Source organism: Ovis canadensis, chromosome 15, assembly GCF_042477335.2.
Source record: "Ovis canadensis isolate MfBH-ARS-UI-01 breed Bighorn chromosome 15, ARS-UI_OviCan_v2, whole genome shotgun sequence".
Lineage (NCBI taxonomy): Eukaryota > Metazoa > Chordata > Mammalia > Artiodactyla > Bovidae > Ovis > Ovis canadensis.
Genome location: NC_091259.1, coordinates 87,049,343 through 87,071,172, shown reverse-complemented (window position 1 = coordinate 87,071,172; position 21,830 = coordinate 87,049,343). Strand labels below are relative to the sequence as shown.

The 21,830-nt window shown below is 37.2% G+C and overlaps 1 protein-coding gene and 1 pseudogene across 1 annotated transcript; both read left to right on the top strand.

Moving 5' to 3' along the window:
* Window positions 1–4,846: 4,846 nt before the first annotated feature.
* On the top strand, window positions 4,847–5,779 carry LOC138420599 (olfactory receptor 8J1-like; annotated as a pseudogene).
* A 5,357-nt stretch (window positions 5,780–11,136) lies between these two features.
* On the top strand, window positions 11,137–12,084 carry LOC138420614 (olfactory receptor 8J3-like). Its single transcript, XM_069553922.1, has one exon. It carries the CDS (start codon window positions 11,137–11,139, stop codon window positions 12,082–12,084), a length of 948 nt encoding a protein of 315 aa, XP_069410023.1.
* Window positions 12,085–21,830: the final 9,746 nt, after the last annotated feature.

Below are 21,830 nucleotides of genomic sequence, written 5' to 3'. Positions count from 1 at the left end.
CGTAAGTCCTCTATGACATGTAGGTCTCCATGGAACTCTGCAGATCATTTATGCTGCTTTCTTCCTTTCCTTAAATTATTCCTTACAATTTTTCCACTAGAGAATATGCAAAATATCCTGGAGAATTAGCAGGCACCGTAGGTAATTTCTTTTTTAAATCTCGCAAATGATTTAAATTCTGTACTACTTCCTCAGGGACATTACAAAGAAAGAGGAAAAGCATATATTCTCTCTACCCAAAGAAATATCAGGAGAACATAAGAGCAGAAAATCCAGTTCTTCATAAAGGTGAGCACATAAAAAATATTGATTTTGATAACAACTCTGGTGTTGGTAATTTCCCTTGATTCTTAGATTCTGACTAAGGACACTATCATGGTCACTGACTGCTTATTTTTACACCATAAAAATTTCATTATTTCCTTTGCTAACTGATTTCCCTGGAATAGGATGGTAGTTTTAAGGCATTAATCACATGACTTCACTGCATGTTATATATCCTTTGATTTGTGAAAGTCAAAAGTGGTATTCGGATATTGCAAGTGAAGAAGTTACAGGTACCTGAAAATAATTATCACCAATTTAATCTAAGAGAATCCATTTATGTTAGGATTTCCAGATAAAATACAAGTCTGCTCAGTGGCATTTAAATTTCAGATCAATAACAAATACTTTTTAGTATTTGTTTAATATAATATTTATTTTTTGTAAATATACCCAATGCAATATTTGAAAAATAATAATTCATGTATTATTCATTAAACATTGTATATACCTAAAATAATTTTATTTATTTTAAAATTGACTCTGAAGTTAAGTGAAGTGAAAGTTGCTCAGTCATGTTTGACTCTCTGTGACCCCATGGACTGAATTCTCCAGGCCAAAATATTGAGGGTATAACGGAGTGAGTAGCTGTTCCCATTTCCAGGGAATCTTCCCAACCCAGGGATCGAACCCAGGTCTCCCACATTGCAGGGAAATTCTCTACCAACTGAACCACCAGGGAAGCCCCCAAATAATTTTGATATATAGATATGCATACTCTTCAGTATGAAAATAACTCCCATGCATAAACTTGGATAATTTTTACTTGTTTGTTTTTCTTGCTGGTTTCTTAGCACTTGTTTGTTTGTTTTTCAGAAAAGATTTAACAAATTAGTGAGTAGACTGGTAAAAAAAGTATAATGATTTATTAAGAGCTATAAGAAAGCCATGAGCCCCACATAACTCCTAATTGCTATCACCAGGACTGAAGATTGAAAAATCAGTCTCCCCACTGCATACTTTCTGTATTCTGTCTACTCTAAATATTAGTCCTCAATGGAAGGACATAAAATGTTGCACTGGGATATTAAAAAATGACCAGAGATACCTTTTCCCAAAGGAGAAGAATTGGCAGGGCACTCCTATCTTTTTAGGATACTGAAGCAGTTATTTTGGATAAATAACGAGAAGTAATAAGTTGAATCACATGGGGAATTGCTAATCAACAAATATAGTTGCATTTACATAAGATTGAATAAGATATAGAGATCCACTGTACAATATAACTTTAATTAACAATACTGTACAATTAACCCAAAAATCATTTAAAGTGGCAGATGCTATATGTTCTTAAAGTAGAAAATTATTATTATTATTTTTTTTTAGTTTTTTATTTTTCAAATTTTAATATCTTTAATTCTTACATGCGTTCCCAAACATGAACCCCCCTCCCACCTCCCTCCCCACAACATCTCTCTGGGTCATCCCCATGCACCAGCCCCAAGCATGCTGTATCCTGCGTCAGACATAGACTGGCGATTCAATTCTTACATGATAGTATACATGTTAGAATGTCATTCTCCCAAATCATCCCACCCTCTCCCTCTCCCTCTGAGTCCAAAGGTCTGTTATACACATCTGTGTCTCTCCCTGTCTTGCATACAGGGTCGTCATTGCGATCTTCCTAAATTCCATATATATGTGTTAGTATACTGTATTGGTGTTTTTCTTTCTGGCTTACTTCACTCTGCATAATCGGCTCCAGTTTCATCCATCTCATCAGAACTGATTCAAATGAATTCTTTTTTACGGCTGAGTAATACTCCATTGTGTATATGTACCACAGCTTTCTTATCCATTCATCTGCTGATGGACATCTAGGTTGTTTCCATGTCCTGGCTATTATAAACAGTGCTGCGATGAACATTGGGGTACATGTGTCTCTTTCAATTCTGGTTTCCTCGGTGTGTATGCCCAGCAGTGGGATTGCTGGGTCATAAGGTAGTTCTATTTGCAATTTTTTAAGGAATCCCCACACTGTTCTCCATAGTGGCTGTACTAGTTTGCATTCCCACCAACAGTGTAGGAGGGTTCCCTTTTCTCCACAGCCTCTCCAGCATTTATTGCTTGCAGATTTTTGGATCGCAGCCATTCTGACTGGTGTGAAGTGGTACCTCACTGTGGTTTTGATTTGCATTTCTCTAATAATGAGTGACGTTGAGCATCTTTTCATGTGTTTGTTAGCCATCCGTATGTCTTCTCTGGAGAAATGTCTATTTAGTTCTTTGGCCCATTTTTTGATTGGGTCATTTATTTTTCTGGAATTGAGCTGCATAAGTTGCTTGTATATTTTTGAGATTAGTTGTTTGTCAGTTGCTTCATTTGCTATTATATTCTCCTATTCAGAAGGCTGTCTTTTCACCTTGCTTATATTTTCCTTTGTTGTGCAGAAGCTTTTAATTTTAATTAGATCCCATTTGTTTATTTTTGCTTTTATTTCCAGAATTCTGGGAGGTGGATCATAGAGGATCCTGCTGTGATTTATGTCTGAGAGTGTTTTGCCTATGTTCTCCTCTAGGAGTTTTATAGTTTCTGATCTTACATTTAGCTCTTTAATCCATTTTGAGTTTATTTTTGTGTGCAGTGTTAGAAAGTGATCTAGTTTCATTCTTTTACAAGTGGTTGAGCAGTTTTCCCAGCACCACTTGTTAAAGAGATTGTCTTTATTCCATTGTATATTCTTGCCTCCTTTGTCAAAGATAAGGTGTCCATATGTGTGTGGATTTATCTCTGGGCTTTCTATTTTGTTCCATTGATCTATATGTCTGTCTTTGTGCCACTACCATACTGTCTTGATGACTGTGGCTTTGTAGTAGAGCCTGAAGTCAGGCAAGTTGATTCCTCCAGTTCCATTCTTCTTTCTCAAGATTGCTTTGGCTATTCGAGGTTTTTTGTATTTCCATACAAATCTTGAAATTATTTGTTCTAGTTCTGTGAAAAATGTGGCTGGTAGCTTGATAGGGATTGCATTGAATTTGTAAATTGCTTTGGGTAGTATACTCATTTTCCCTATATTGATTCTTCCGATCCATGAACATGGTATATTTCTCCATTTATTAGTGTCCTCTTTGATTTCTTTCATCAGTGTTTTATAGTTTTCTATATATAGGTCTTTAGTTTCTTTAGGTAGATATATTCCTAAGTATTTTATTCTTTTCGTTGCAATGGTGAATGGAATTGTTTCCTTAATTTCTTTTTCTACTTTCTCATTATTCGTGTATAGGAATGCAAGGGATTTCTGTGTGTTGATTTTATATCCTGCAACTTTACTATACTCATTGATTAGAAGCAGAAAATTAAAATCAAAATTAAGAAAAGAATGGGCAAGGTAAAAGAGTCTGGAATTTCAGAAAGAGATAATTACTGACACTGAACATGGAGGTACCCTCAGTAACCATTTCAATAATCCTAGCACAGCTGAAGACTTCAGAGTTGCAGGACTGATACTAGAAATCTGAATTCCTGTGCTTAATCCAGTGTGTCTCTCTTTGCACAATGAAAGCCATGAGAGCAGGCCTGGCAGCACCTGGTCCTTGTCTGTGCGTTAGGACGGAGCCTGAAAGTAGAGTGGGGCTCTGCAGAGGAGCAGCCATCTCCTTCTCCAGGGGATCTTCCAGAGATCAAACCTGGGCCTCCTGCATTGCGTGCAGATCCTTTACCACCTGGGCCACCACAGAAGCCCAGAGAAACAGCAGAAAATACTATCTAGGAAAGAGGAAAAGAACTGGCTCAGCAATCTTTACTACTGCCTTTCTTTCTCAACCCCACTCCTTGGATTGGACTAGATTCCCGGTTTGATAAATCAGAACTTATGCAGCATAAGAGAAAATAACAGCTAAGAATAAAGGTTTTATATTCTAGGTTGTCTACTCTTGGTTCAGCTGGTACTTTCGAATGTCAGTAGGGAAACAGAAAGACAGAGATGAAAATTTAGAGTTCAAAAAGCCTGGTCCTATGTGATATGAATAGAAAAAAGGATATGTATCTGATTGTGGAATGCATTGAAAACAAGGCTAAAGATTTTTTCAATTATTCTAAAAATATCTCAGATTACATGCTATCCAAAAGTTTTAATGACTGCTATCTGCCTATCAGCTAATATGAATCATGACATGGAGACCCGAAGGCTACAACAGTCCATGACAGTGTTAATACAAGCTTGACCTCAGGAGGTAGGTGAGGAGATGCTTAGGATGGCAAATATTATGAAAATTGAAATTACAAAAAAAAAATACAATGTGGAACTCTGACAGAGAAAATTAGAGGATGGATACAATGTTTGTGCTTTACAGTGGTTGCTTTTTCACATTTATTTTTTCCATTTAGGCAAACTATATAAGCTGGAATACACTAGATTTCAGCAGAAGTAGAGGAGCTGATGAAATTTGGAAACATGATTTAGGGAAACCCCACCCCAAGAATAGCCCTTGTTATCTAATGACAGTCCATGAAAATAATTACTTGGAAGTTTGTAACCATATTTTCTTTTCTTCCCCAAATAGATTAATTTCCAAACTGTTACATGGCTCATGAAAATTTCACCCGAGTCACTGAATTTATTCTCACAGGAGTCTCAGAACGCCCAGACCTCCAGATCCCTCTCTTCTTTGTCTTCCTGGTCATCTATGGACTGACCGTGACAGGGAACCTAAGCATCATCACCCTCACCAGTGTGGACTCTCGGCTTCAGACCCCCATGTATTTCTTCCTCCGGCACTTGGCCATCATCAATCTTGGCAATTCAACTGTCATTGCTCCTAAAATGCTGATCAACTTCTTAGTAAAGAAACACACCACCTCCTTCTATGAATGTGCCATTCAGCTAGGTGGGTTCTTGGTTTTCATTGTAGCTGAAATTTTCATTTTAGCTGTGATGGCCTATGACCGCTATGTGGCCATTTGTAACCCCCTGCTCTACATGGCAGTGGTGTCTTGACAGGTCTGCTTTCTGCTAGTTTCCCTCACATATCTCTATAGCTTTTCCACATCGATTGTGACTTCCTTTTCTGTATTTTCAATGGCTTATTGCTCTTTCAATGTAATCAGTCATTTTTACTGCGATATTGTCCCTCTCTTAGCCTTGTCCTGCTCCGATACTTCTTTTCCAGAAACAGTAGTCTTCATATCTGCATCTACAAACTTGATGTTTTCCATAACTGTAGTTGTAGCATCTTATTTCAACATCATTTTGTCCATTCTAAGGATACGTTCATCAGAAGGAAGGAAAAGAGCCTTCTCCACATGCGCCTCACATGTGATGGCAGTGTCAGTCTTCTACAGAACTCTGCTTTTCATGTATTTACAGCCTCGAAATAACCATTCATTAGACACTGATAAAATGGCTTCAGTGTTTTATACGCTGGTGATTCCCATGCTGAACCCCATGATCTACAGCCTGAGGAACAAGGACGTGAAGGCTGCCTTGAAGAGATTTCTGACAAATTCGTGCTGTTGATGTCTTTTTGAACTCTACAGGTCAATAAAGAGATGGTTAAGATAGGCTGCCGTTGTGTGGAGGAGATTCTTACAACATTAGAAGCCAAAGGAATGGGTTATTTTTCCATTTTGCAATTTCTGTTTTGAGAAAAGGTCCTAGTTTGCACCATTCAAATAGAACTCTTGAATACAACCCAGGTTTTCTGATCTAAAGAATAAAAATGTTTGAGTCAATAGTCACAGAATTTGGGGGCTGAATTGAAGAAGAAAAAAAAAGAGCCAGTGAAAGTCAGATCCTTATTCTTTGTATGAATTTTCCAGTTCACTTTTTCTGATGCATGTGGCTGTGGGGGACAATTCCAGTACCCCAGACAAGGCTAAAATATGAACTAGTATTTATGAAATCACCCATGAGGCAGAGTCCGTAGTTTAGTTAATATTTAGTTAATATTAAAAAAGAAAAAGAACATATAAAATCAACTCACTTAAGAAGATGACAATATTCAGATATCTGCAGAGCAGAGTGTCACCATGTCCAAAGTAGACTGCAGATTTCCTAACACACCAGTATATTCAATGCAACAAAATTAGAGCAATGTTAGAAGTGATAGGACTTCCCTGGTGGCTCAGATGGTAAAGAATCTGCCTGCAATGTGACAGATCTGAGTATGATCCCTGGGTTTGGAAGATCCCTTGGAGAAGGGCAGGGCAATCCACTCCAGTATTCTTGGGGCTTTCCTGGTGTCTCAGAGGGTAAAGTGTCTGCCTGCAATGTGGGAGACCCGGGTTCGACCTCTGGGTTGGGAAGATCCCCTGGAGATGGAAATGGCAACCCACTCCAGTCCTCTGGCCTGGAGAATCCCATGGACAGAAGAGCCTGATAGGCTACAGTCCACAGGATCGCAAAGAGTTGGACACGACTGAGCGACTTCACTTTCTTTTCTTTCTTTCTTTTGAAGTGATAACAGAGAGAGATTCTTAGGTTTCCGGCTTCCTTTCCTGTCTTCCGAATGTTCCTCTATGTGCCTTGGCTTGCAGTTTTATCAGTTTTATGGCCTCTCCTACCCACTTCATCTCCTGGGTCCCAAACTGCTTTGTTTGGAACTTTTTGGTGGGCGAGGGTTTTCTGCCCTTCCTACTGGCCGCACAACTCTGCGCTGTATCACTGCAGCAATTTGAGACAGAACTAAACAGAAGCATCAAAAGCAAGAGAGTCTAGGAAAAAAACAAATCTGAAAAAGTAGATTCATCTAGCAAACTTTTAGTATTCAAAAAATCAATAGAAAGAAGAAAACAATTAAAATGGGCAAATTTTAGGACTGTAAGAGGTGAGTATATGAATAACCAAGTACATAGAAAGCTGTCCACTTTCACTAGCCACCAAGTAAATGAAAATTCAACTCACAATGAGATTATTTTATCCCAATTCCATTTATAAGTTATTTTTAAAATGTCTACATCAAATATTGCCAAGGAGATGGGGCACATAGAATTCTCATACATGGCTTTTGGTAATGTAAAATGTTACCGTAAGTTCATAAAGTTAGCAGGTTCTTATAAAGTAAGAAAAGCAGATGTTTATGTTACAGTAATTACCTCTTAGACCTATAACTAGTAAAATAATACATATATACACACATATGCTTTTATAAGGGTGTTTATACAAGATATTTTATAATAAACTGAAACTCAAATATCTATTGATAAGAGAATGAGTAAGATGGGATAGATGTGGCAGAGGGCTATATGCATCCATATAAACTCAGCACAGCCGAATTTCAAAACAATTAAGCTGAGTGCAAGATACAGACTAAGAACATTTATTGTGTGGTTTCACTTATGTGAAATTCAGAAACAGGGAAAATGAGATTAGGTATAGAAACCAGAGCAGCGTTTCCTCTAGGTGAGAGCGAGCTCTTTGGGAAGTTAAGGTCTGAGGGAAATTGCCTTTATGATGGGAGTAGCCAAGAAGCGGGGGTTATAAAGTATCAGGGAAATGTCTGTGGTGTTGAAATGTTATCTTGATTCAGGTATTAGGAACAAATGGCACATTTTCCAAATTTACCCATTTGTACAATTTAATGCCATCTTTTCTGTATGCAAATTTTCCTCAATTCTAAAGCAAAAGGAATTCATAGAAGAAGAGACCATAGGTTAACTGTTGTGCGAGGGAATATATTTCCTTGTATTAGGTTTTATCTTCTGTGAGACTATGTGAACATCATGCAAAACCGGTAGATCGAAGCTCAGGAAGCACTATGATTTAGGCAACTATTATTGCAACACGTTGCATTACAGTAATTGTCATGTGTCTGTCATATGACGAGAAAATGCATGTATATCACTCGTTTAAAGACAAGGCTTTAATTTCAAATCTTCTAGTCATCAATTACACATCTTTGGTCAAATCACATAGTTTATCTGAGCTTAGTGTCCTCTGAATCTGGGAATAGTAATATCCACCTCATTTAGGTTAAATGGTATATTTTTAATGCAGCACCTATGACATATTTTTACTGGAATAATAAACTTAAATAAAAAATTATATGCAATGGTGGTGATTAATTTGCAATTTTATCATGACTATTGAAACTGTTCCAATTTTGCTGCAATAAAGCACTTTAGTGTTTTTCATTGTTGTTTTGATCATTGACTCTGTGTCAGTGATTGAGTACTTTCATGCCATGTGGGTCTCCATGGAACTGTAAAGATCATTATGCTGTTTTCTTCCTTTCTTTAAATTATTCCTACAACTGTTAACTAGAGTCTAGGCCAGATATCCCGGAGGATAGGTAGGCACACAGGCAATCATTTTTAAATCTCTCAGAAGATTTAAGAGAAGTGATCTGAATAACTCACATGCTGCTAATACTTTCTCAGGAAACATCACAAACATCACAAAGCATAAATTCTCCCTACTCAAAGAAAAGTCAGAGAAATTTGAGAGGAGGAAATCCAATTCTTCATTAACGTGAGTAGACAGAAATTGTTGATTTTGATTATCACCTTGACATTGGTAATTTCCCTTGTTTCTTAGATTCTGACTATGAACACTTTTATGGACACTGACAGATATTCTTTAACCACAAAAACTCCATTATTATTATTTTCTGTTGTTAACTTGTTTCCCTGGAATACTGTGGTAGTGTCAGGGCAGCACCTATGAAGTGACTAGATGTCATACATCTATTTTATTTATGAGACCTGAAAGTCAGATGTGGATACTGTAAGTGCAGAGGGAGTTATATATATCTGAAAAAAATCATGAGCAATCTAATCTATTAAAATCCAGTAAGATTAGAATTTCCAGATAAAATATAAGATGTTCAGTTGCATTTAAATTTCAGATCAATGACAAATACTTTTTAGTACCTGCCTCATATAACATTTGAATTTTCTATAAATATATCCAATGTGATATTTGAAAAAGACTTTAAGATATGTATAACCCATGAAACATTTTACAAACTGAAAATGATCTTAATATAAGGATATGTATATTCTTCTATATGAGAATCAATTCTCACACATGAACTTGGAGAGTTTTTAGTTGTTTGTTTTCCCTAACGGTTGCTTACTTTTTTTTTTTTTCAGGAATGCCTTTACTAACTGAGTAAACTAGTAAATGAATAGAATACTGTTTTAAGAGTTAAGGAGAAAGCCATGAACCTCAAGTAGTTCCTAACGCTTATCACCAGGTTTGAAGATTGAAATATCAGTTATATCTTTGCATACTTTTTTTTATCCTGTGTGCTCTAATGGTTAGCCCTAAATAGAAGCATATAAATGGTGCATCAGAATGGTCAAAAATAACCAAAGATATCCTTTGCAAAATAAGAAGAACGGGCGGAGTATTACTATCTCTTTAAGATTCTTATAGCAATTCTTTTTGATAAGTACCCAGAAGTTGTAAATTGGACCATATGAGGAATTGCTAATCAACAGATATCAAATTTCAGTAATGGAAGATGAATAAGTTCTAGAGAGGAGCAGCATTGTGCCTATAATTAAGAATGCTAGTCTATTCAACCTTAAATCTTTTAATGGAACAGATCTTATGTTATATATTCTTAAGGAGAAAAGTAACTATCATGTAAGAATTGAATCGCCAGTCTGTGTCTGACGCAGGGTGCAGCATGCTTGGGGCTGGTGCATGGGGATGACCCAGAGAGATGTTATGGGGAGGGAGGTGGGAGGGGGGTTCATGTTTGGGAACGCATGTAAGAATTAAGGATTTTAAAATTTAAAAAATAAAAAACTATATTAAAAAGAAAAAAAAAAAGAATGGGTAGGGTAAAATAATCTGGAAATTTAGAAGAAAATAATAAAAGACACTGAAAACGAAGATGCAGTCAATAAACACTAGACTAATCCTTAACAGAACTGAAGACTTAAAAATGGTGAGATTGGTAGCAGATGTCTGAATTCCTTTGCTAATTCAGTGTGTCTCACATTCTACAAGAAAACCCATGATGGCAGGCCAGGCAACACTTGGTTCTTCTCTGTGAAAGAGGAAAGGGCCTGAAAGCCGAATGGGACACAATAGAGAAACAGCAGACAGTGTCATCTAAGAAAAACCAATGGAGCTGGCTCCACAAGCCCAGCATCATGTTCCATCCTTAAACCCATTTTTGGATCAGACTAGTTTCTTGATTTAACAAGACAGAAACTCTGTAGTATCTTAATAAGGAAGTAAAATCTAGGAAGAAATGTTTATATTCTAGGTTGCTCTTAGTTCAACTGGTATTTTTGAATATCAGCAGGTACACAGAGGACAAGAGAAAAAAATATAGGGCTGAGTGTATGCTGAGTGAGGTGATGTAAGTAGAAAGGCTATACAGAGCTGAATGTCAAATGCATTGAATATGAGGCTGAAGCTTATTCTTCAATTATTCTAAAAATAATCTCAGATTACAAATTTGACTACTCAAAAAGTATTAAAGACTGTTATTTGTCTATCAGCCAAACTGAGAGAATCATGACATGGAGGTCAAAATGATACAGTTGTCAATGACAGTATTAATTAAAGCTTGACCTAAGGAAGTAGGAGTGCATAGAATGGCAAAATATTATTGGCACTGGCAAATAATAGAATGTGGAACTTTGAAAGAGAAATTTAGAGGATGGGTACAATATTTGTGATTTAAAATGCTCCCTTTAAAATTTTTGTTTGCCATTTAAAAAGTGTATGTAGCCAGCAACACACTAAATTTCAGCAGAAATACAGGAGCTGGTATAATTTTGAAACATGATTCCAGGAAATCTCCCCCTAGGCATTGCCTGTGCCAACTAATGGCAATCCTAGGAAATACAACTTTTAAAAACTGTAACCATTTCTCCTTTCTTGCTCAAACAGATGACTCTCCAAACTCTACCATGGCTCATGAAAATTTCACCCGAGTCACTGAATTTATTCTCACAGGAGTCTCAGAACGCCCAGACCTCCAGATCCCTCTCTTCTTTGTCTTCCTGATCATCTATGGACTGACCATGACAGGGAACCTAAGCATCATCACCCTCACCAGCGTGGACTCTCAGCTTCAGACCCCCATGTATTTCTTCCTCCGGCACTTGGCTATCATCAATCTTGGCAATTCAACTGTCATTGCTCCTAAAATGCTGGTCAATTTCTTAGTAAAGAAACACACCACCTCCTTCTATGAATGTGCCACCCAACTAGGCATGTTCTTGGTTTTCATTGTAGCTGAAATTTTCATTTTAGCTGTGATGGCCTATGACCGCTATGTGGCCATTTGTAACCCCCTACTCTACATGGCGGTGGTGTCTCGGAGGACCTGCTTTCTGCTAGTTTCCCTCACGTACCTCTATAGCCTTTCCACAGCTATTGTGGCTTCATCTTCTGTATTCTCTATGTCTTATTGCTCTTCCAATGTAATCAATCATTTTTACTGTGATATTGTCCCTCTGATAGCACTGTCTTGCTCTGATACTTCCTTTCCAGAAACAGTAGTATTTGTGTCTGCATCTACAAATTTGGTGTTTTCCATAATTACCGTTGTAGCATCTTATTTCAACATTGTTCTGTCCATTCTAAGGATACGTTCATCAGAAGGAAGAAAAAGAGCCTTCTCCACATGTACCTCACATATGACAGCAGTGTCAGTCTTCTACGGAACTCTGCTTTTCATGTATTTGCAGCCTCAGACTAACCATTCTATGGGTGTTGATAAAATGGCTTCAGTGTTTTATACGCTGGTGATTCCCATGCTGAATCCTATGATCTACAGCCTGAGGAACAAGGACGTGAAGGCTGCCTTGAAGAGATTTCTGACAAATTCATGCGGTTCTTTTAAACTGATGTAATTTTTAACTCTAAGGTAAATGAGGAGATGGTTAAGAAAGGCACATTGTGTGAAGGAGACTCTGAACAGCATTAGAAGCTAACGGAATGGGTGTTTTTCCCATTTTATTTATTTTGAGGCAAGGCTCTAGTCTGCATTATACAAATAGAAATCTTAAAAATAACTGTTTTTTTTTCTGATCTAAAGAAAAAAAGTCAGAATTTGAGACAATAGTCTCAGAAATTTAGGCAATGAATTGCAGAAAGGAAACAGTGTATGAAAATGAGATCCCCATTCTTTGTAAAAGCTGTCCAGTTCACTTATCCTGAGCCAAGTTCATTTATCCTACTGAGCCACGTAGGTTACTGGAGGATTTCACTTGTCCCGGACACCCCCCCCCCCAAAAAAAAAAACACACTCCAAAAAATGAACTAATATTTATGAAATCGCCCATGAGGCAGAGTTTGTAGTTTGCCACAAACCTTGTTAATTTCCTATTCTAATTAAAAAAGAAGAAACAAATCAACCCTCTTAAGAAGAAGATAGCAATATTCACATGTCTTCACAGCACAATATAACCATGTTCAAGACAGATTCTAAGTTCCTGACAGAGTAATATAGTCAATAGAAGAAAATTAAAGTAATCCTTGAAGTAACAGCAGAGAGTGGCTCTCAGTTCTCTTGCTCCCTTCTCAGCCTTCAGATCTTCAGAGCATTAGTCTGCACCTTCGTTTGAGACTTTGTCAACTTCACGGCCTCTTCTACCCACTTCATCTCCTGCATTCCAATCTGTTTTGTACTTGTGGAATTTTTCTGGCGGGAGATAACTTTTTGCTCTTCCTAGTGATTGCCTGGAAAATCCCATGGACAGAGGAGCCTGGTAGGCTGCAGTCCATGGGATCACTAAGAGTCGGACACGACTGAGCGACTTCACTTTTACTTTTCACTTTCATACATTGGAGAAGGAAATGGCAACCCACTCCAGTGTTCTTGCCTGGAGAATCCCAGGGAAGGGGGAGCCTGGTGGGCTGCCGTCTATGGGGTCACACAGAGTCAGACACGACTGAAGTGTCTTAGCAGCAGCAGCAGCAGTGATAGCAAAAATCTCTTTGGTAATACAGTAAGATATTGGGTCATAGAACAAAACAGAAATATCAAAATATAAAAGATCAGGGAGAAAATATACAAAAATTGTTTTATCTAGCACATGTAAAAATTCAAAAAATCAAGAAAGATTAAATTTCAATGGGCAAAATTTAGACGTAAGATGTAGATTTGAACACAGACTGGTTCCAAATAGGGAAAGCAGTACATCAAGGCTGTACATTGTCACCCTGCTTATTTAACTTATATGCAGAGTACATCATGAGAAATGCTGGGCTGGAAGAAGCACAAGCTGTAATCAAGTTTGCCAGGAGAAATATCAATAACCTCAGATATGCAGATGACACCACCCTTATGGCAGAAAGTGAAGAAGAGCTAAAGAGCCTCTTGATGAAAGTGAAAGAGGAGAGCGAAAGAGTTGACTTAAAACTCAACATTCAGAAAACTAAGGTCATGGCATCCGGTCCCATCATTTCATGGCAAATAGATGGGAAAGAATGGAAACAGAGACAGACTATTTTTGGGGCTCCAAAATCACTGCAAATGGTGACTGCAGCTATAAAATTAAAATACGCTTGCTCCTTGGATTGAACCTAGGTCTCCCACATTGCAGGCAGATTCTTTACTGTCTGAGCCACCAGGGAATAGAATTATTTTATCCCAATGTTCATTTATATATGTGTGTGTATTAATTTTTACATCAAATATTGGTAAGAATATGGTGAAAATGAAATTCTCATGCACAGCTTTTGCTAATGTAAAATGCTACAGTAAGTTTTTTATCTTGCAGTTTCTTATAAAGTTAAATATACAGTGACCTATGTCCTAGTTATTCTAAGATCCCTAACTAGGAGAAAGTAATGTATATATACTCATACATACACTTATATAGGACTCTTTATGCTGGACATTTTAATAGAACAAACACAATATCCATCAATATTTGAAGAGTTGTGGTACTCAAATGCAGTGGGATATCATATAGTTATAAAATCACACATGGATAAATTTCAAAATCACTATGCTGAGTGAAAGATACCAGACTGAGATTATTGTGTGATTCACTTACATGAAATTTAAAAGCAGGATAATAAGTTCAGGGATAGAAAACAGAGTAGTAGTTGCTAGAGTTGTGAGAGTGTTTATAGAGTTAAATGAGGGAAATTTCCATTATTCCTGGAGAGGTGAGGGGTGGAGGGGTTATAAAGCATTAGAGAAGTTTCTGTGGTGCTGAAAATATTCTATATCTTGATTTAGGTATTAGGAACAAATGACACATTTTCCAAAACTTACCCATCTATGCAATTTAGAATCATCTTTAGCTGTTTATGATTTTTCCTCAATTCTAATACATAAGGATGAGGGTATAGGTAAAATGTTATGAGAGGGCATGTACGGTCTTATATTAAAGTTTACCTTCCATGGGGTTGTACTGAACACTATCCAAGTTCAGGAAGCACTATAGTTTAAACACACACTGCATTTCAATGATTGTTATAGATTTGTCATATTAAAGGTCAGGGTATGTATACCACTCACTTAAAGATGAGGCTTTAATTTCATCATGGCTTTGGTCAAATTACATAATTTATCTGAGCTTGGTTTTCCTCTGTTTATTGTTATATATTTTCACACCAGTGCCAACTACATATTTTTTTACTGGAATTATAAATTTAAAAAATTCTATACAATGATGATGATTCATTTACAATTACATCATGAGGTTTGGAGCTGTTTCAGTTTTGCTGAGTTAAAGCCCATACAGTAGCATTTTCACTGCTACTACAATCATTGAGTCTGTGTAAATGAATGAACACATAAAACAGGCTGTAAGTCTCAATGGAGCTGTACAGATCATTTATGCTGTTTCTTCCTTTCCTTAAATTGCCCCTTACACTTTTTCACTAGGGTATATGCAGAATATCTTGGATAATTAGCAGAAACAATTTTTCAATCTCTCAGATGATTTAAACAAAAATGTCTTAATAAATACCATACTACTTCCTCAAGGAACATCAGAAAGATAGAAGAAAAGCGTAAATTCTCGTTACTCAGGAAAAAGTCAGAGGAACTTGAGAGCAGAAAACTGCAATTATTCTTTAAATGTGAATAGATAAACATTGCTGTTGATTTTCATGATCTCCTAATGTTGGTAATTCACCTTGATTCATAGATTCTGACTAAAGACACTTTTTGGTCGCTGACAGATCATTCTTTATGTCACAGAAATTTCATTATTTCTTTTTTTAACTGGTTTCTCTGGAATAGTATGGTATTTAAGGTGTTAAAATCCCATGAATTGACAACATGTTCTATGTCTGTTTCAACTTGTGAAAGTTGAAAGCTGCATTTGGATATTACAGTTGCAGAAAGAGTGCACAGATCATCACCAATCTAACTATTAGAATCCAGTAAGGCTAGAATTTGCAAATAAAATACAAGATATTCAGCTGCATTTAAATTTCAGATCAGTAACAAATACTTTTTAGTATCTGCCTCATGCAACATTTGGCATTTTTGTTAATGTAACCAATTTAATATTTTAAAAAGGATATTTAAAAATGTTGTGTCACCCATTAAATATTTTATAATTTGAAAATAATTTAATTTAAAGATATGCATATTCTTATATATAACATCAACTCCCATGCACAAACTTGGAGATTTTTTTATTCATTTGTTTTCTCTCAGTTTAGCTCCATTCAGTTCAGTCGCTCAGTAGTGTCTGACTCTTGTTTTCTCTACCAGTTGCTAACTTGCTAATTACATGGTCCATTTTTGTCTTGTTCTATTTCTTTTTTAAAGAAACACTTTACAAATTGAGCAAGTAGACTGGTAAATATTGGATGATTTTTTAAGAGTTTTGGAGAAAGACTTTAAGCCCAAATAATTCCTAACTGCCGTCAGCAGTTCTGAAGATTCAGAACGCAGTCATGCCTGCATGCATTCTGTATCTTGTCTGCTGTCATGAACACATGCATGCTCAGTTGTGTCTGACTCTTTGGGACCCTGTGAACTGTAGCCCCCTATGGGATTTTCCAGGCCAGAATACTGGAGTGGATTGTTATTTCTTCATCCAGGGTATCTTTCTGACCCTACAGGAATAGAAACTGCATCTATAAACAGACATATCCTTTCCAAAAAAATAAAAACACCAACTTGGCAGGGTATCAGATCAGTCTAGTCGCTCAGTCATGTCTGACTATGTGTGACCCCATGAACTGCAGCACGCCAGGGCTCCCTGTCCATACCAAATCCCGAAGTCCACCCAAACCTATGTCCATTGAGTCAGTGATGCCATCCAACCATCTCATCCTCTGTCGTCCCCTTCGCCTCCTGCCCTCAATCCCTCCCATCATCAGGGTCTTTTCAAATGAGTCAGCTCTTTGCAGCAGGTGGCAAAAGTATTGGAGTTTCAGCTTCAACATCAGTCCTTCCAATGAACACCCAGGACTGATCTCCTTTAGGATGGACTGATTGGAAGTCCTTGCAGTTCAAGGGACTCTCAAGAGTCTTCTCCAACACCACAATTCAAAAGCATCAATTCTTCTGCACTCAGCTTTCTTCAGAGTCCAATTCTCACATCCATACATGACTACTGGAAAACCCATAACCTTGACTAGATGGACCTTTGTTGACAAAGTAATGTCTCTGCTCTTTAATATACTGTCTAGGTTGGTTATAACTTTCCTTCCATGGAGTAAGTGTCTTTTAATTTCATGGCTGCAGTCACCATCTGCAGTGATTTTGGAGCCCCCAAAATAAAGGCTGAAACTATTTCCACTGTTCCTCATCCATTTGCCATGAAGTAATGGGACCGGATGACATGATCTTAGTTTTTCGGATGTTAAGCTTTAAGCCAACTTTTTCACTCTCTTCTTTCACTTTCATCAAGAGGCTTTTTAGTTCCTCTTCACTTTCTGCCATAAGGGTGGTGTCATCTACATATCTGAGGTTATTGATATTTCTCCTGGCAATCTTGATTCCACCTTGTGTTTCTTCCAGTCCAGCGTTTCTCATGATGTACTCTGCATATAAGTTAAATAAGCAAGGTGACAATATACAGCCTTGACGTACTCCTTTTCCTATTTGGAATCAGTCTGTTGTTCCATGTCCAGTTCTAACTGTTGCTTCCTGACCTGCATACAGATTTCTCAAGAGGCAGGTTAGGTGGTCTGGTATTCCCATCTCTTTCAGAATTTTCCACAGTTTATTGTGATCCACACAGTCAAAGGTTTTGGCTTGGTCAATGAAGCAGAAGTAGATGTTTTGCTGGAACTCTCTTGCTTTGTCGATCATCCAGCAGATGTTGGAAATTTGATCTCTGGTTCCTCTGCCTTTTCTAAAACCAGCTTTAACATCTGGAAGTTTACAGTTCACGTATTGCTAAAGCCTGGCTTGGAGAATTTTAAGCATCACTTTACCAGCGTGTGAGATGAGTGCAATTGTATGATAGTTTGAGCATTCTTTGGCATTGCCTTTCTTTGAGATTAGAATGAAAACTGACCTTTTCCAGTCCTGTGGTCACTGCTGAGTTTTCCAAATATGCTAGCATATTGATTGCAGCTCTTTCATAGCATCATCTTTTAGGATTTGAAATAGCTCAACTGGAATTCCATCACCTCCACTACCTTTGTTCATAGTGATGTTTCCTAAGGCCCACTTGACTTCACATCCAGGATGTCTGGCTCTAGGGGAATGATCACACCATCGTGATTATCTGGGTTGTGAAGATCTGTTTCGTACAGTTCTTCCGTGTATTCTTGCCACCTCTTCTTAATATCTTCTGCTTCTGTTAGGTCCATACCATTTCTGTCCTTTATTGAGCCCATTTTTGCATGAAATGTTCCCTTGGAATCTCTAGTGTTCTTGAAGAGATTTCTAGTCTTTCCCATTCTATTGTTTTCCTCTATTTCTTTGCATTGATCACTGAAAAAAAGCTTTGTTATCTCTTCTTGCTAGTCTTTGGAATTCTGCATTCAAATTGGTATATCTCTCCTTTTCTCCTTTGCTTTTCACTTCCCTTCTTTTCAGAGCTATTTGTAAGGTCTCCCCATACAGCCATTTTGCTTTTTTAAATTTCTTTTTCTTTGGGATGGTCTTGATTCCTGTCTCCTGTACAATGTCACGAACCTCCATCCATAGTTCATCAGGTACTGTCTATCAGATCTAGTCCCTTAAAGCTATTTCTCACTTCCACTGTATAGTCATAAGGGATTTCATTAGGCCGTATCTGAATGGTCTAGTGGTTTTCTCCACTTTCTTCAATTTCAGTCTGAATTTGGAATTAAGGAGTTTTCATGATCTGAGCTACAGTCAGCTCCTGGTCTTGTTTTTGCCTACTGTATAGAGCTTCTCCATCTTTGGCTGCAAAGAATATAATCAATATGATTTCAGTGTTGGCCACCTGGTGATGTCCATGTGTAGAGTCTTCTTTTGTGTTGTTGGAAGATGGTGTTTGCTATGACCAGTGTGTTCTGTTGGCAAAATTCTATTAGCCTTTGCCCTGCTTCATTCTGTACTTCAAGGCCAAATTTGCCTGTTACACCAGGTGTTTCTTGACTTCCTACTTTTGCATTCCAGTCCCCTATAAGGAAAAGGACATCTTTTTTGGGTATTAGTTCTAGAAGGTCTTGTAGGTCTTCACAGAACTGTTCAACTTCAGCTTCAGCATTACTGTTCAGAGCATAGACTTGGATCACTGTGATATTGAATGGTTTGCCTTGGAAACAAACAGAGATCATTCTGTCGTTTTTGAGATTGCATCCAAGTACTGCATTTCAGACTTTTGTTGACTATGATGGCTACTCCATTTCTTCAAGGGATTCCTACCCACAGTAGTAGATATATTGGTCATCTGAGTTAAATTCACCCATTCCAGTCCATCTTAGTTTGCTAATTCCTAGAATGTCAATGTTCACTCTTGCCATCTCCTGTTTGACCACTTCCAATTTGCCTTGATTCATGGATCTACCATTCCAGGCTCCTATGCAATATTGCTCTTTACAGCATCTAACCTTGCTTCTATCACCAGTCCCATCCACAACTGGATGGTGTTTTTGCTTTGGCTCCATCCCTTCATTCTTTCTGGAGTTATTTCTCCACTGATCTCCAGTAGCATATTGGGCACCTACGAACCTGAGGAGTTCATCTTTCAGTGTCCTATAATTTTGCCTTTTCATACTGTTCATGGGGTTCTCACGGCAAGAATAGTAAAGTTATTTGCCATTCCCTTCTCCAGTGGACCACATTCTGTCAGTCTTCTCCACCATTACCTTTCTGTCTTGGGTGGAAAATATTTTCAATAAATGCCCAGAAGTAGTATGTTGGGCCATACAGGGAGTTGCTAATCAACAGGTATAAAAAAAAGTCCATTAAGGAAGGTGAATAAAATCTAGAGATCTACTCTATACATTTAACTATAATTTACCATACTGTACTGTTCACTCAAATTATATAATGGGGCAGATCTCATATTATGTATTTTATTACATAAAATCAAAATTTAAAAAGTAGACAAGGTCCATGGAATTTCATAAGCAAAAATACTAGAGTAGGTTGCCATTTCCTACTCCAAGGGATCTCCTCAATCCAGACATCAAACTCAAGTCTCCCACATGTGTAGGCAGATTCTTTACCACTGTGCTACCTGGGAAGCCCGAATCAACTATACTTCAATAAATTTTTTTTTTCTTGAGAAAAAAAAGAGACATGAGAGACACAGAATCAACATCCTGTCATGCATTGTTACAGGACAAAAGAAAAACTAGAATCTCAAAAGACAGGGTTGTCCTCAGTGGAAAAGGATGCAGGTAGATTGAGAAACCTATTGGGAAGTTATGCTACAATTAAAAAAAAAAAACTGGAAGCAGATGAAAAAATCTTGAAATAGATGAAAAACTATCATAGGATCATTAGGGCTCATTTCCTAAATATCCGCAAGTCTAACTTACCAAACATGCTGCAGACTTACATAGTAGCTTGCCCAAAGTAATATTTAAATGTCTCATAAACACTTAAAGTGTAATAAGTTCATAATATCACTTTCATCACTCCATCTTAAATCATAACCCCAAATATTTGAAAACCATATCTGACCCAGTCACCAAAAAAAACAAAAACAAAAAAACCCCACAAAAGAATTTTTTGTTCCTAATCTCAGTGTCATTCCCTCATCTCTTTCTCATAGAGCCCACACAAGGAATTATGTTGCTGATGCTTTCTTGTTTCTTCTCTCACCTGTTAACATACCATTTTCTCTCTATTTCCATTTCTCTACTTTGGCTCATTATCTTCCACCAGGAATTCTATAGCAACTGCTTAACTCACTTTTAAATTTTTATTCATGATTTCTGCTGCTGCTACTGAGTTGCTTCAGTCATGTCCAACTCTGTGTGACCCCATAGACGGCAGCCCACCAGGCTCCCCCGTCCCTGGGATTCTCCAGGCAAGAACACTGGAGTGGATTGCCATTTCCTTCTCCAACGCAGGAAAGTGAAAAGTGAAAGTCAAGTCACTCAGTCGTGTCCAATTCTGTGCAACCCCATGGACTGCAGCCCACCAGGCTCCTCCGTCCATGGCATTCTCCAGGCAAGAACACTGGAGCGGGTTGCCATTGCCTTCTACCTCTTTTCAATTATGTAATTATTATCTTCATAACAGCAAGAGTTATATTTCTAAAGTTTAAAACTGGCCATGTTCCCTATCTACCTTCAAACTTATCAATGCTTTAGAATTCACTTAAAATAAAATCCAGCTATTTACTGTGACCTATATCATATGATTCTACTGTCCCCATTTCCTCATTATTATTTAGTCACACTGGCTCCATTAAGTTTTGCTATAAAAACAGACAGGAAAAAGAAAAGTTATTTTCTACCCCAAAACAGCATCTTCAGGAAATCGGAATCCTGGAACGTTCTTCCGGTGAGTCATTCAAAAGTTGGTTCTGCCTCACTGTTCAGTTTTAGTTCAAATGTCATGTCTCAAAAATGTCTTCTCTTAACATCTTGTGTGAAATAGTTCTGCCAGGTTATCCTAATGTATACTTTGTTACTTGTTATTGTTAAAATTAATATGCTCTACAGTTATCTTGTGATTATATTTTGTTACCAGCCCTTTCTCTCTTCCCTATTATTGGAATAGAATGTCCATGAGGTAAGGAACAAGTAATTCAACTGAAACTTGGCTATTTCCCGACAAAAGTAGAAAATCAACAAATACCTGGTAATTAAGTAAGAAAATGACTCAAGGGACCAAAGAGAATGTTTAGTGTCAGAAACAAACTAGTATAAAATATTCAACAATATTAGAAGTAATTTTGGTCTTAGAGCTCTGATTCTTTTTCATTGTCACGTCTTTTTTTTTTCTTACTGTAGAATTTTTGTTTTAATTTTGTTTAGAAGAGAAATGTCAACAGTTCTGGTCTTTTAAAAGTCACATATTCATGATATATAGATTTAAAAAACACTTTATTGAATTATGATTGACATGCAAAAACTCTACATGTTTAATGTATGCAACTTGATGAGATTGGAGATATGTGTGTATCAGTGAAATAATCACCGCAATCTATGCCATAAGCAGATTCACCGTCTACAAAAGTTTCTTCCTGCTCACTTTATTAATTATTATTAATATATTACATATATATGTTAATTGTTG

What these genes read in the sequence shown, in the direction of transcription:
- LOC138420614 (XM_069553922.1), top strand. Translation starts at nt 11,137, where the DNA reads ATGGCTCATGAAAATTTCACCCGAGTCACTGAATTTATTCTCACAGGA.